At 43.6% G+C, this 12,468-nt stretch overlaps 1 protein-coding gene across 2 annotated transcripts in view; it reads right to left on the bottom strand.

Moving 5' to 3' along the window:
- Window positions 1-7,419: 7,419 nt before the first annotated feature.
- The window catches only part of tbc1d9 (TBC1 domain family, member 9 (with GRAM domain)), a 150,655-nt gene continuing 145,606 nt past the window's right edge, over window positions 7,420-12,468 (bottom strand). For both annotated transcript variants that reach the window (XM_068043405.1, XM_068043409.1), the window contains exons 19-21: window positions 9,074-9,151; window positions 8,764-8,870; window positions 7,420-8,665 (exon numbers count right to left, since the gene is read on the bottom strand). In XM_068043405.1, coding sequence (XP_067899506.1) covers window positions 7,970-8,665; window positions 8,764-8,870; window positions 9,074-9,151 — 881 coding nt within the window. In that variant the 3' untranslated portion in view covers window positions 7,420-7,969. The remainder of the gene's footprint in view (window positions 8,666-8,763; window positions 8,871-9,073; window positions 9,152-12,468) is intronic.

Here is a 12,468-nt window from a genome sequence, read left to right as displayed (position 1 = left end):
GTAGGCACAGGGTGGAGGGATGACATGAATACATTGATGATCACACTGTGCACAGTAATGGGGGAGGGTCAATGGTAACGGAGGCAACGGTAACATTCGGTGGGTCAAGGGTGATGGGTTCAAGCTGGAAGGCGGTGGTTAGAAAGTGGGGAGACTTGCCCTGAATTCCATGGGTACCATTTTCTCCAACGATAGTGGGAACTACGTGGACACTCAACGATTGCAAGGATAGTGGGAGGAGGCAAACAGCAGTGGGTGTGTCTTCTACCTGGCTGCAATTTGTAATGGGTCTCGTAGACTCAATTTGTCTAGTACCATGGGAAGAAGAACAAAGGGAGCGCCTAAAGAGGGCTCTTTTCCCTCAACTCAACGTCTGAGTGCCAGTAACAGACAGAACAGGAAGGTGAGGATTTTCTGTATGATAACATCCAGGAACGGCCTTATCAAAGATGGGCACTGGCACGTCATCGCATACTCAGGATAAGGACAAATTACTTTCAAATGTCAGAGAGGCAATGCCAGAGACACCTAAGGAATCATGTGAAATGGTCACAGAAAATTGTAGGATCCTGCAGCATGAGCTGCAACCACTTGGGTTCGGTGAGAACCCCATGTCAGTTGCCCTCAAGGTGACTGCTGCACTTAATTTTTTTGCTAGCGGCTCCTTCCAAGCATCCATGGGTAACATATGCAGCATCTTGCGGTTTGCAACTCACAGGTGTATCAAAGAAATGACCAATTCCCTTTTTTGAAATGCCAATAATTTCATCTATTAACCTGTAGACAGGGACAGCCAGGCAGCAAGGTCTGCAGCCTTCAGCGCCACTGCTGGCTTCCCTAGAGTGCAAGGGGTGATCAACTGTACTCATAAGGCCATTAAAGCTCCCTGGACCGACCTGCTGTAATTGTGAAACTCAAAGACTTCCAATCTTAAAACATGCAACTGGCTTGCGACTGCAGGAGAAGAATCATTCATGTTTGTGCAAGTTTCCCACGAGCTGTCACAACTCATACATTTTGAGGAACTCCCATCTGCCAGCATTTTGAAGAACCAGCCAAAGTGGATGGATGGATCCTGGGTGACAAGGGTTACCCGCTTTGTGCATGGGGAGATGGTGGCGTACTGGTAATATCACTGGACTAATAATCCAGAGGCCCAGGCTAATTCCCTGGGACGCGGGTTCAAATGCCACCATGGCTGCGGGTGGAATTTAAATTCAATGAATTAATAAATGCGATTAATAAAAACCTGAAATTGTCAGTAATGGTGCCATGAAACTATCATTGATTGTTGTAAAATCCCATCTGGGTCACTAATGTCCTTTAGGGAAGGAAATCTGCCATCCTTACCTGGTCTGGCCTACATGTGACTTCAGACCCACAACAATGTGGTTGACTCTTAACTGCCCTCTGAAATGGCCTAGCAAGCCATTCAGTTCTCAAGGGCAAATGGGGGTGGGCAACAAATGCTGGTCTGGCCAGCGAAGCCCACATCCCATGAAAAAATAATTTATAAAAAGGTTGACAGCAGTACATCATCCTCAAAGTGCTGCTGAAGAGAGGTACAATGCTGCACATGCATCCACCAGAGCCACCATTGAACACACCATTGGCATGCTGAAACTACGATTCCGTTACCTTGACTTGTCTGGAAGGGCTCTTCAGTACGCACCACAGAAGGTGTCACGAATAATCGTTGTCTGCTGTGCCTTGCACAACCTTGCAATTAGACGTGGCAACATTCTGCAGGCGGAGGAACACACGTCCTCCTCAGATGAGAATGACTATGAAGCGGGTGAGGAGGACAATGATGCTGTCATCGATATAAGGGCCATGGAGAGACAGGCAAGGGACATCAGGGAGAACCTCATATTTGCATGTTTCAACCAACAATAAGCCACTTCATCGAGGAACATCGGGAAGAGAAACATAAAAAACTCCTCACATATAGTCACATATGCCTGCGGTCTTATTCATTGCTGCAATCTTAAAGAGGCTTGCTGCACTTTATTGTGACTGACAGATGAAATCTTTTATGGGTTACAATGGATGCACCTGCCTGTCTCCCTGAAAGGAAGAAGTCACCTGGAGGGAGGTCCAGGTTCCACGTCCCCCTCTCGCTTAGACTCTGCTGCATGGAGCCCACAGCATATGGCTCGAGTACTCAACCAGACTTGCCACAGAGCTCGCCAGACTCTTGACTGAAGAAGCCATATGCTCAAATGTCTAGGACATGGCAGACATCATGGCTTGCATGGACTCGTGCATGTATGTACAATGCCATGCATGACCTCAGGCATATCTGACATTTTCCACGTGGCTTTGCTGCACATCCAGCAGACTTCTCATTGCAACAAACAGAGGATCATCATGAATGTGGGGCTGAGCAGGGGCCCGGTCCCCAGGAGTCCTCCGATTGTTAGCAACCTGGCTGGCATATGCTCCCTCAGCTGCTGGGACGTTTCTGTGTTGTGCACACCAGCTTGTGACCCAGATTCTAATCTTAAATCCCCTGTGGACCATGTGGATGTATCCGCGCTGGCGGAGGTGGAAGAAGAGGCAGGTGACGATGCACCCTCTGGGGCATTGTCTTCATCTTCCTCCGCAGAGGAGGAGTCTTGGGCCATGTGACATTCTGCAACTCGCGTGCGAGAACCTGCAGTGGAGACACAAACTGAGGTGCATTAATCATCAGCTGCGCATGAGTTTGCACACTTTCATTGGGTGTACATGCACGGCTGCAAGACTGAAGATGATACTTCATCCTCATGCCTTGAGGATCCCGCCTCGCCATCTCTACTCACCCTGCCTCCCTCCTCTCTCGCATTGTGTGTAGCCTCCTCTTAAGCCAGTGTCAAGACGCTGTCAATGAAACCCCCACCTGTCTTGACGGGCTCGCGCTGGTTGTGGGTGCGTTTATCCTGCAGGAGACGGTGCAGATTCAATGAGATATTTTTAAGATGCATCACAACCATTGTATGCATGCAACATTCAGGACTGGGTTTCACATGACACATCCAAGCACTTCAACAATGCCAATTGTTAACTTAGCGCACAATCAGTAGGTGTATGGCACCAAGGCTGCTCACCCATTCCAATGCCTGCCTTGTCTACCCTATGTCTTAAAGGCAGGGAGCCAGGGTGAAAAACAATTGAGCTGCTTTGCCAAGACCACTTACCCTCACCCATCTAAGCAAGTCATTGAGGCATCTGCGACAATGTCTCCAGGTTTTACGAGTGACCCCACAGTTCAAGACCTCCTCTGCAACCACCATCCAGGCCGCCTTGGTGAGGTGGGAGGGTCTTTGCATTCCATCTGCAGGAAAGAGGATCTCCTGCCTTTGCCTGACAGCCTGGAGGAGAACCTGCAGGGTGGCATCGCTGAACTGTGGGGCGGGATGCTGCCTGCTAGCTGCCATTTTCTTCAGTGGGGCTGCAGAGATAAAGTAAATGGTGTGAAGCTGGTGCTGGATTACAAAAATTAAGGAAGGCAAAAACATTTTGGATTGATTTCAAGCTTGATTTCAGGCTTCTACGCAGACACTTGCATGACAGGAAGGCATCTGATGCTTGAGGCTGCAAACACAGATTGCTTGATAGCCGTGGTGAATATGATGCTTGGCCCAGTGATTACGGGTTCCACCAATGAAAGGCTGTTCCCACTGCCGAATTCCACACGTCCCCTGTGCCCGTTGCCACATGCTTCATTTAAATATTAAACCCTGCGTTGGGTTGGAGGCAGAGAAAGCATATAATCGGGTGGGATTGCGGTGGGGGGGGGAACCCCGCCAACTTCCCGCCTCCAGCCAAATTAAGTTCTGGGTGGGAAGGCCTGTGAACAGCTACGTTATTTTAAAACTAGTTTATAAAGGCTTGGAGCAAGACATTTAAAATTACCATGGAATGAACAGAATTAGAAAGAATTGGGATCATCGGGACATTGGGATAGGTCCTAGAACATGAAGCAGTAACATGACAAATGATAGTGGAAAATGCCCCCGAAACATCCTTCTCCAGTTTTCCTATGCTGGGAAGCAAATTAAACAATAACCATTTTAAATGCATGTCTGCTATCACTTTAGGTGAAAGCACCTCATCCCCTCCAGTGAGAGATGAGGTCAGCTTCCAAATATAAAGAAAAAATTATTCCAGCGCAGGTCCTGTGTTTGCACAAACTGGGACACCAGTTCAAGAAAAATGAACCGGCAAATGAAAGGCATAGGAGAAAAATGTCAGCATATTTGGTAATTGAGGAAACCGAATGGAAATATAATGAGATATGGACGTATTTGAACAGCTCTTTATAGTGTTAGGACGTTTATAGAGTAACTGTTGTAGGATAGTGAATATTATAGAAATACGTATAGTAGACACTACACAATCAAAGGGAAGCACTGTTGTTAGGTGGTAGTCATTTTGTTTTACTATGTTTATTTTAGTTCCGGGGGCTTCTTTCACATCAGTGTCTGGAAAGGAATTATCAGATATTGGCAATTCTAGAAATATCAATGTGAACTAGCTCCAACTTCCATCTGTTTGTAAAAGAAAATAGTTATTGAAGTTGAGATATTCCAATGGATCGTAATACTTACTAATTTAGATATGCAGTTCTGCAACCCTTTTGTATTTTAATGTGCTAAAACTTCATGAAACTTCACAGTGCCATATCAATGATACAATTTTTAAAAAAAGAGTAATTATTTGAACAAAGTTACTCGCCTTCTGTACAATTTTTGGATAAGCTTTTGGAACTTCATTTCACAAAGGAAATCCTGCATATTATGTAGTCTTGAAGTATAAAGGTTATTTTCGACAGGTGCAAAACCAGATCAACTTAGAATAAATATACTTCATAATCTCTTATTTGTAGATGATTGAGTATCAAAAGAGTTTCCCATTTATGTTGCAAAGGGCTCTTCAGCTTTGATCGTTTTCTTTGTCTCATTGTTAGTCAGCACTGAGGTTCTGTGATCCAGAGGAAATCTAAGATCAATGGGACTCAGAGTCCATTGAAAGATCAGATACAAATTCACTAACAAATCTGAAAGAGTTTGCTGAGGAAATAGGAGTAAATAGTCATTTGGTAGTACAGAACTTGAGTATTGCTGAAAATAGAGACATTTTGGCAAAGCTTTTTGTCTTGCACTCAGCAGGATAATCCACAAGAATACCAAAGTAAGGGAAACAACAAATTTATACTGTATGAGAAGAGAGTGCTGATTGGTTGGCAAGTGGACTCTGGTTGGTAGAGGCGTTGCCATGGAGAAAGCTCCAGTTATGGTGATTGACAATTAACCGCCAAGCTTTGTTTGAAATTCTATGAGTCTGTGACTCTGATTGGTCAAGGCATTATCTGGAGGAATGACTGTGAATGGCTGTCACTTATTTTGTTTAGCTGAAACATGTGCATTGTGTATATATGTTCTTTCTGCCTGCAAAGAACAGGGCCCTGTGTATTAATATATGTAGCTTCCAGTACACGCAAATGCGCCACACTGCGACCCCGACTGACTATCTTAAATTGGTTGTCAGCGTAATTCTTGGCACATTGAGGATTACTTAGCAAATGCTGTTCAATCGTGGACTCACATCTAATTTTGGACACTGTGTTTGGAGTTTTGCAAGCACAGGCTGGTTGGGTACAGCCTGTACCTTGCCAGTGTTTGACATGTTGTTTGATACGATCTGCCAGTCTTTGGGGCGTATGGCCTATATACCTAGCATTACACTGGCATTGAAATTCATACATTAATTACTCATTTGTGTGATTGCAGGACATCTTTTTGGCTTGACTGCGGCATCCTGTTAATGGCAAACATGTGTTGCTGCTGCATAGTAGCAGCATTAAACAGCTAGCTTCACCTGTTGCTCAAATCTTTGGGATACAGCATCCTTCTGAGGTAGATTGGGCACTTTTCAGGGCTGAAAATGACAGCCTTAGGCTCGTTCACAAGTTTGGGGGTGAGGGGTGGGGTGAGAGGACTAGGATAAATTTATTTAATTTTTAAAAAAACATTGTATCTTTAAACATTTAAATTGTAATGTAGGGCTCAAAGCCCTTTAAAAATGGCACCTGCGCAGTGGTGCCTGATGCAGTTGCCCGGGACTGATGGACAGCCCACCCTCTCCATGTCATCTGGGGGGGGGTGGGGGGCGGTCCACCCCGGCCATTTAAATGAGCCGTCGTGTTTAGTATTGCGGGGGTTCCGCGAAGCACGGCTTTTCAGCCCGTTGAGTTTGTTGTTTTGGATATTACTTTTCTGTTCTGGTTTTGTTTGTAAATAGAACAAATAAAGATTACTTTTCGCTCCATAAACCTGCGCCAGGAACTAGTAGATAGATTATTACATACAAGTGATCTGGTTGACCAAAGGAGCGAGTATCAAGGAATGATAAGGCCATGCTGCTGGCAGACCAGAAGCAATACAATGCAAGTTCTTAGACAGGTCGCATTGGTTCTGTCTGCTTTTGTCCTGCTGACTAATAGTTGTGATGCAAACTCCAACATTTTTGATGCTGGACTGGGGACATTGAGCTGATTAAAGAACTTGGTTGCTTCATTCAGCTCTCCATTCCCTATTCCAATCCACAACATAGTAGTTTTGGTTATAATAGACATTCTGTTAACATTTTGACCTAAAATATGTTTTAGTCAGTCTTTGTTCAGGGTTGTACATGCGTTGTTTACCAAAAATTAAATCTAGTAATTTATTTTCTAGTCTTCTTTTATAGAAAGACGTGATAAACCAATGGTTGGCTATACACTTTATACACAGATTAATTGCCCCCATGTCTGTGGCTGAGTCAATAATTTTATCAAATGTCCATAGTGCAACATGTTGGTGCCTATCCCTAGCGTGCGGTGTTCTCGCTCCCTCTCTCTTTGTCAGAGTGTGTGCTGTTTTCTCTCTGTCCCAGTGTGCAGTTCTGTCTCTGTGTCTGTCCCAGTGTGCGTGGTTATCTCTCTCCCTCTGTCCCAGAGCGTGCAGTTCTGGGTCTTGCGCTCTCTCTCTCTCTCTGGCCCAGTGTGTGCGGTTCTCTGTCCCAGCATGCGCATTTTTCTCTCTCTCTCTGCCCCAGAGTGTGCAGTTCTCTCTCTCCCCCTCTTTCCAGCCCAGTGCATGCTGTTCTGGATCTTGTGCTCTCTCTCTCTCTGCATGCTTCAGCATGTAAGATTCTCTCTCTGCATGTCCCACTGTATATCTACTGATTTCCCCTCTCTCTGACCTGGCTATAACTTTGGTTTCACCCATCTTTGACCCAGGATATATCTCTGGTTTTCTCTCTCCCTCCATATTCCTTCGTCTATAATTTGTTTCCTGATTAATTCTTACACTCAAATGTTTTCTATGATTTTAAGCATCTGATGAAAATGAAGGACCAACAAATTAACCAGCCTAACAAAGTACTTTTACCTGGTGTTTTAATTTTATTCTGTACATTGTTCCTTTTATTTTGAAGGTCAAGCCAATATCCCTAAGAATCCTTTCAAAAAAAAAAGGAAAGAAGCCAATTTAAAACAGCAACTTCAGTTTGGAAACAAAACTTAGAAGTTGTATTAGTATTGTATCTAGTATAAAAATGAAATTTCCAGGAATGATTTCAGTAACAAAGACACTGGTTAACATATAAAGTTACAAGGAATCACTAGTTACAAATGATTAATAAAGAAACATAATTGAACCGATTGACAAAGCAGCATGGAATCAAAGTGCAGGTGCTCCAGTTTACTATAGAGTATTTTTAAAATTAAAGTCTTAAGCTCAATAATATGCAATGAAACATGGGGTTAGAAGGGGGTAATTCACCTAAATATTACTTATAATTTACAATACAAGAAGATACAGTATATCGGACAATCCTTTTGAAACTACTGTACACTCAGTTAACTAAATGTTATATTGGTCTATATGGTAGGTGTATAGGACATTACTTCACATATTCTGTTGACTAAACAGCACAAACTACCTCATCCTGAGATTGTATAGATCTCACAGTCATTTGCTGAGGTGATTGGTTTTCCCATCATTCTGATATTCTTAGCATTTGTAATCCTGGGCATCACCAGCCCAGCTTTCTCAAAGTATCGCACCAAAGCATTCTCTGTTAGAAAGGAGGCCAAAAATTGCTCAAAGGTGATAGCCCAATCTTTGTCTGTGCTACTGCTGCTGGGAAGAGGGGTGTCATTGTTATTACGCACAAGCACTGTGTCCTCTGTGATGTCCTCACACTGCAACTTATCATCGTCATTAGAGCCAGCACTCAGAACAGAGTATGAGGACATGGAAGTATCATCTTTAGTTTCATCATCTGAAATCAACATTGCTGAAGACACCCCATTGTCTTTTGGTGAACTGTCATCCAGTTTAATATCCTGTAACTCACTGGAAGCCACCTTTTCATCATTCATCCCATCAGAGATGGGACAGAAAGAATCCCCCTGTCCATAATGCAATGGCTGGTTTTCCTTTCTTGGGTGCATAGTGCTTTTACTGTCATGACTTCTGCCTGGTTCCTGTATTGCATGACCAATGAACTGTTTTCCTACTTCACCAATCTCCAGAAGTAAACTCGTTACGGCTGCAGTGGAATGGTACAATTCTTGTTCATTTGCATCTTCACTGAACATGTTGTACAGAGTTCTACATAGTTCAATGAATTGCTCCTGCAAAGGATTAAGAATAAACAGGCATTTACCATCAGTAATTTGGAAAATACTGATAGGTTAGTTACTGGTTTTGGTATCAAAAGACGGATACTTACTTGGTTAAGTTTAGGCAGGTCTTTGATACTATCTAACTTGGGCTCCCTTTCTTGTGCCCACATCCTGATGTAATGTCGATAATCATGTGGGTTTGGTCGCTTCTCAACTGCAAGAGCAAAAACCAGAATGTATGGCTATGAAATTAATTATATGACATAAAATTAATGTCAAACATCACAGAGCTTTTCATCAATTAAATCACAGTCAATATCTGTGCAAATTATATTTAAAAGCATATTTTTTCACATTTAAAATTTTAACTTTTTAAAATTGGCTTGTGGATCATTAGGTTACGTAATCTGTTTCTACCTTTCTCATTCCTCAGGTTTACCGTGACAAAGCCATCCTCTGTTTCATGTTTTGCCCTTGACGCAACATCTGTAACAACTGAGAATAAAGATTAACAAGTTACTATACTAGTTACCGATTCAGCTATAAACTGTTCACTCAGATATGGTCAAAACTGCTATTTTGCTTTTAAAGTTGTTGGGCTGAATCTTGTTGGAAAAAACCTATCAGTGTTAATGACCCAAGCCATTAGCAGTGCACAAATTTTAAAATATTTTCTTACTTTTCCTTTGTTGTTTTTTTTCTCTCTCTATCCAATCTTTCTTTCCCTTTCCTCATATCTCTTTCTGCACCCGATTTGACTCTAATTCACCGCCCTTCTTTGCTGTTCCTGTTTTTTCTTAATCCTGAAATCTTATTGGTTAAAGAGATACACTGTTGGTCTCGCCATTCACTAAGGTGTCAGATGCCTGTTGTCCTAGCCATGCTGTTCTTAACTTGCACTCCCAGCAAGTTACAACGCAAAGACTTTGAGCTTAAGGGTGGAGGAGAAATGCTGTGAGATGCCCTCCTTCAACAAGATTTGGTCCATTATGTTGCACAAAGCTTCACGGTCAAATTATAAATTTGAATACTATGCACTCAATAAAGCAATTCTAATTTTTTTTATAAACTTCTGTTCTCTAATGGGACCATTAGCTCTCATACATCTTTGGTTACTATGAAGGAACTGTCAATATTAACTTTCAATTCCTGTACTTTCTCAAATCACAAAGCCAGCACCCAGGGAAGAAAACGATACTGCAACAGTAAATCCTTTAAAAACTTACTGTTAAGTAAAAGCTACAAATACTTTTTGTTTTATAAAGACCTAGTCTACTCAATCTCCCCTCAGAGGACAATCCCCTCATCCCAGGATTCAGTCTACAGAACATTTGTTGCACTCCCTTTAAGGCAAGTATATCCTTCCTTGAGTAAGGAGACCAAATCTAGACCTGGAACTCCAGGTGTGATATCACAAAAGCCCTATATAATTCCATTGCCTTTGTAATAAAGGCTGCCATAGCACTTGCTTTGGTAATTGCTTGCTGTACCCCACATGCTAACTTTATATGATTTGGCTACAAGTCCTCCTAGGACCCTCTGACTACCAACATTTCCCAGTCTTATACCCTGAAATTTTTTTCTATTCTTCTACCAAAAAGTGAATAACCTCACATATCTCCACATTATGCTCCATGTGCAATCTTCTTGCCCAAACTTTAAAAAAAAAATTCTCACAGGATGTGGGTGTCACTGGCTAGGCCAACATTTATTGCTCATCCTTAATTGTCCTTGAGAAGGTGGTGGTGAGCCGCCTTCTTGAACCGCTGCAATCCATGTGGTGTATGTACACCCACAGTGCTGTTAGGAAGGGAGTTCCAGGATTTTGACCCAGCGACAGTGAAGGAACGGCAATGTAGTTCCAACTCACGACGGTGTGTGGCTTGGAGGGGAACTTGCAGGTGGTGGTGTTCCCCTGCTTCTCCTGCCCTTGTCCTTCTAGGCGATAGAGGTCGTGGGTTTGGAAAGTGCTGTCAAAAGAGCTTTTGTGAGTTGCTGCAGTGCATCTTGTAGATAGTATACTTTGCTGCCACTGTGCGTCGGTGGTGGAGGGAGTGAATGTTGAAGGTGGTGGATGGGGTGCCAATCAAGTGGGCTGCTTTGTCGAGCTTCTTGAGTGTTGTTGGAACTGCACTCGTCCAGGGAAGTGGAGAGTATTCCATCACACTCCTGTCTTGTGCCTTGTAGATGATGGACAGGCTTTGCAGAGTCAGGAAGTGAGTTAATTGCTGCAGAATTCCCAGTCTCTGAAGTGCTCTTGTAGTCACAATACTAATATGGCTGCTCCAGTTAGTTTCTAGTCAATGGTAACCCCCAGGATGGTGATATTGGGGATTCAGCGATGGAACCACCATTGAATGTCAAGGGGAGATGGTTGGATTCTTTCTTGTTTAAGATGGTCATTGCCTGGCACTTGTGTGACACGAATGTAACTTGCCACTTATCAGCCCAAGCCTGAACGTCATCAAGTCCTTGCTGCAAATGGACACAGACAGTTTCAGCATCTGAGGTGTTGCAAATGGTGCTGAACATTGCACAACCAGCAGCAAACATCTCCACTTCTAACGTTATGGTGGAGGGAAGGTCATTGATGAAGCAGCTGAAGATGGTTAGGCCTAGGACACTACCCTGAGGAACTCCTACAGTTATGTCCTGGGACGGAGATGATTAACCTCCAACAACCACAACCATCTTCCTTTGTGCTAGGTATGACTCCAATCAGCAGAGAGTTTTCTCCTGATTACCACTGACTCCAGTTTTGCTAGGGCTCCTTGATGCCACACTCTGTCAAATGCTACCTTGATGTCAAGGGCAGTCACTCTCACCTCACCTCTTGCGCTCAGCTCTTTTGTCCATCTTTGGACTAAGGCTGTAATGAGGTCAGGAGCTGAGTGGCCCTTGCAGAACCCAAACTTAGTGTTAGTGAGCAGGTTATTGCTGAGTAAGTGCTGCTTGATAGCACTGTTGAAAACCTCTTCCATCACTTTTTTGATGATCAAGAGGAGGTGGTAATTGGCCTGGTTGGATTTGTCCAGCTTTTTGTGCACAGGACATACCTGCGCAATTTTCCACATTGCCGCTAGATGCCAATGTCACGGCTGTACTGGAACAGCTTGGCTAGGGGCATGACCATTTCTGGAGCACAAGTCTTCAGTACTATTGCTAGAACATTGTCAGGGCCCATACCCTTTGCAGTATCTAGTACCTTCAGCCATTTCCTGATATCACGTGGAGTGAATCGAATTGGCTGAACACTGGCATCTGTGATGCTGGGGACCAGAGGAGGTAGCTGAGATGGATCATCCACTCGGCACTTCTGGCTGATGATGGTTGCAAATGCTCAGCCTTGTCATTTTCACTGATGTACTGGGCTCCCCCATTATTGAGGATGTTAGTTGCTTAATTGCCCACCATCATTCCTGACTGGACGTGGCAGGACTACAGAGCTTAGTTCTGATCCATTGGCTGCTGGATTGCTTAGCTCTGGCTATCACATGCTGCTTCTGCTGTTTGACATGCATGTAGTCCTTTGTTGTAGCTTTACCAGGTTGACACCTCATTTTTAGGTATCCCTGGTGCTGTTCCTGGCATGCCCTCCTGCTCGATTCAATGAACCAATCTATATTCCTTTGCAGTCTTTGTGTCCTCTTCGCAGCTTACCTTCCCACCTAACTCTGTACATCAGCAAAACTGGATACATTACTCTTTGTCCTTCCATCTAAGCTATTAATATAGATTGTAAATAGCTGAGACCCCAGCACTGTTCCTTGTGGCGCCCACTAGTAACAGCCTACCAACATGAAATGACCCAT

Source organism: Heterodontus francisci, chromosome 1 (assembly GCF_036365525.1).
Source record: "Heterodontus francisci isolate sHetFra1 chromosome 1, sHetFra1.hap1, whole genome shotgun sequence".
NCBI lineage: Eukaryota > Metazoa > Chordata > Chondrichthyes > Heterodontiformes > Heterodontidae > Heterodontus > Heterodontus francisci.
Note: the sequence above shows the minus strand (reverse complement) of the source record. Positions and strands in the feature narration are given on the sequence as shown.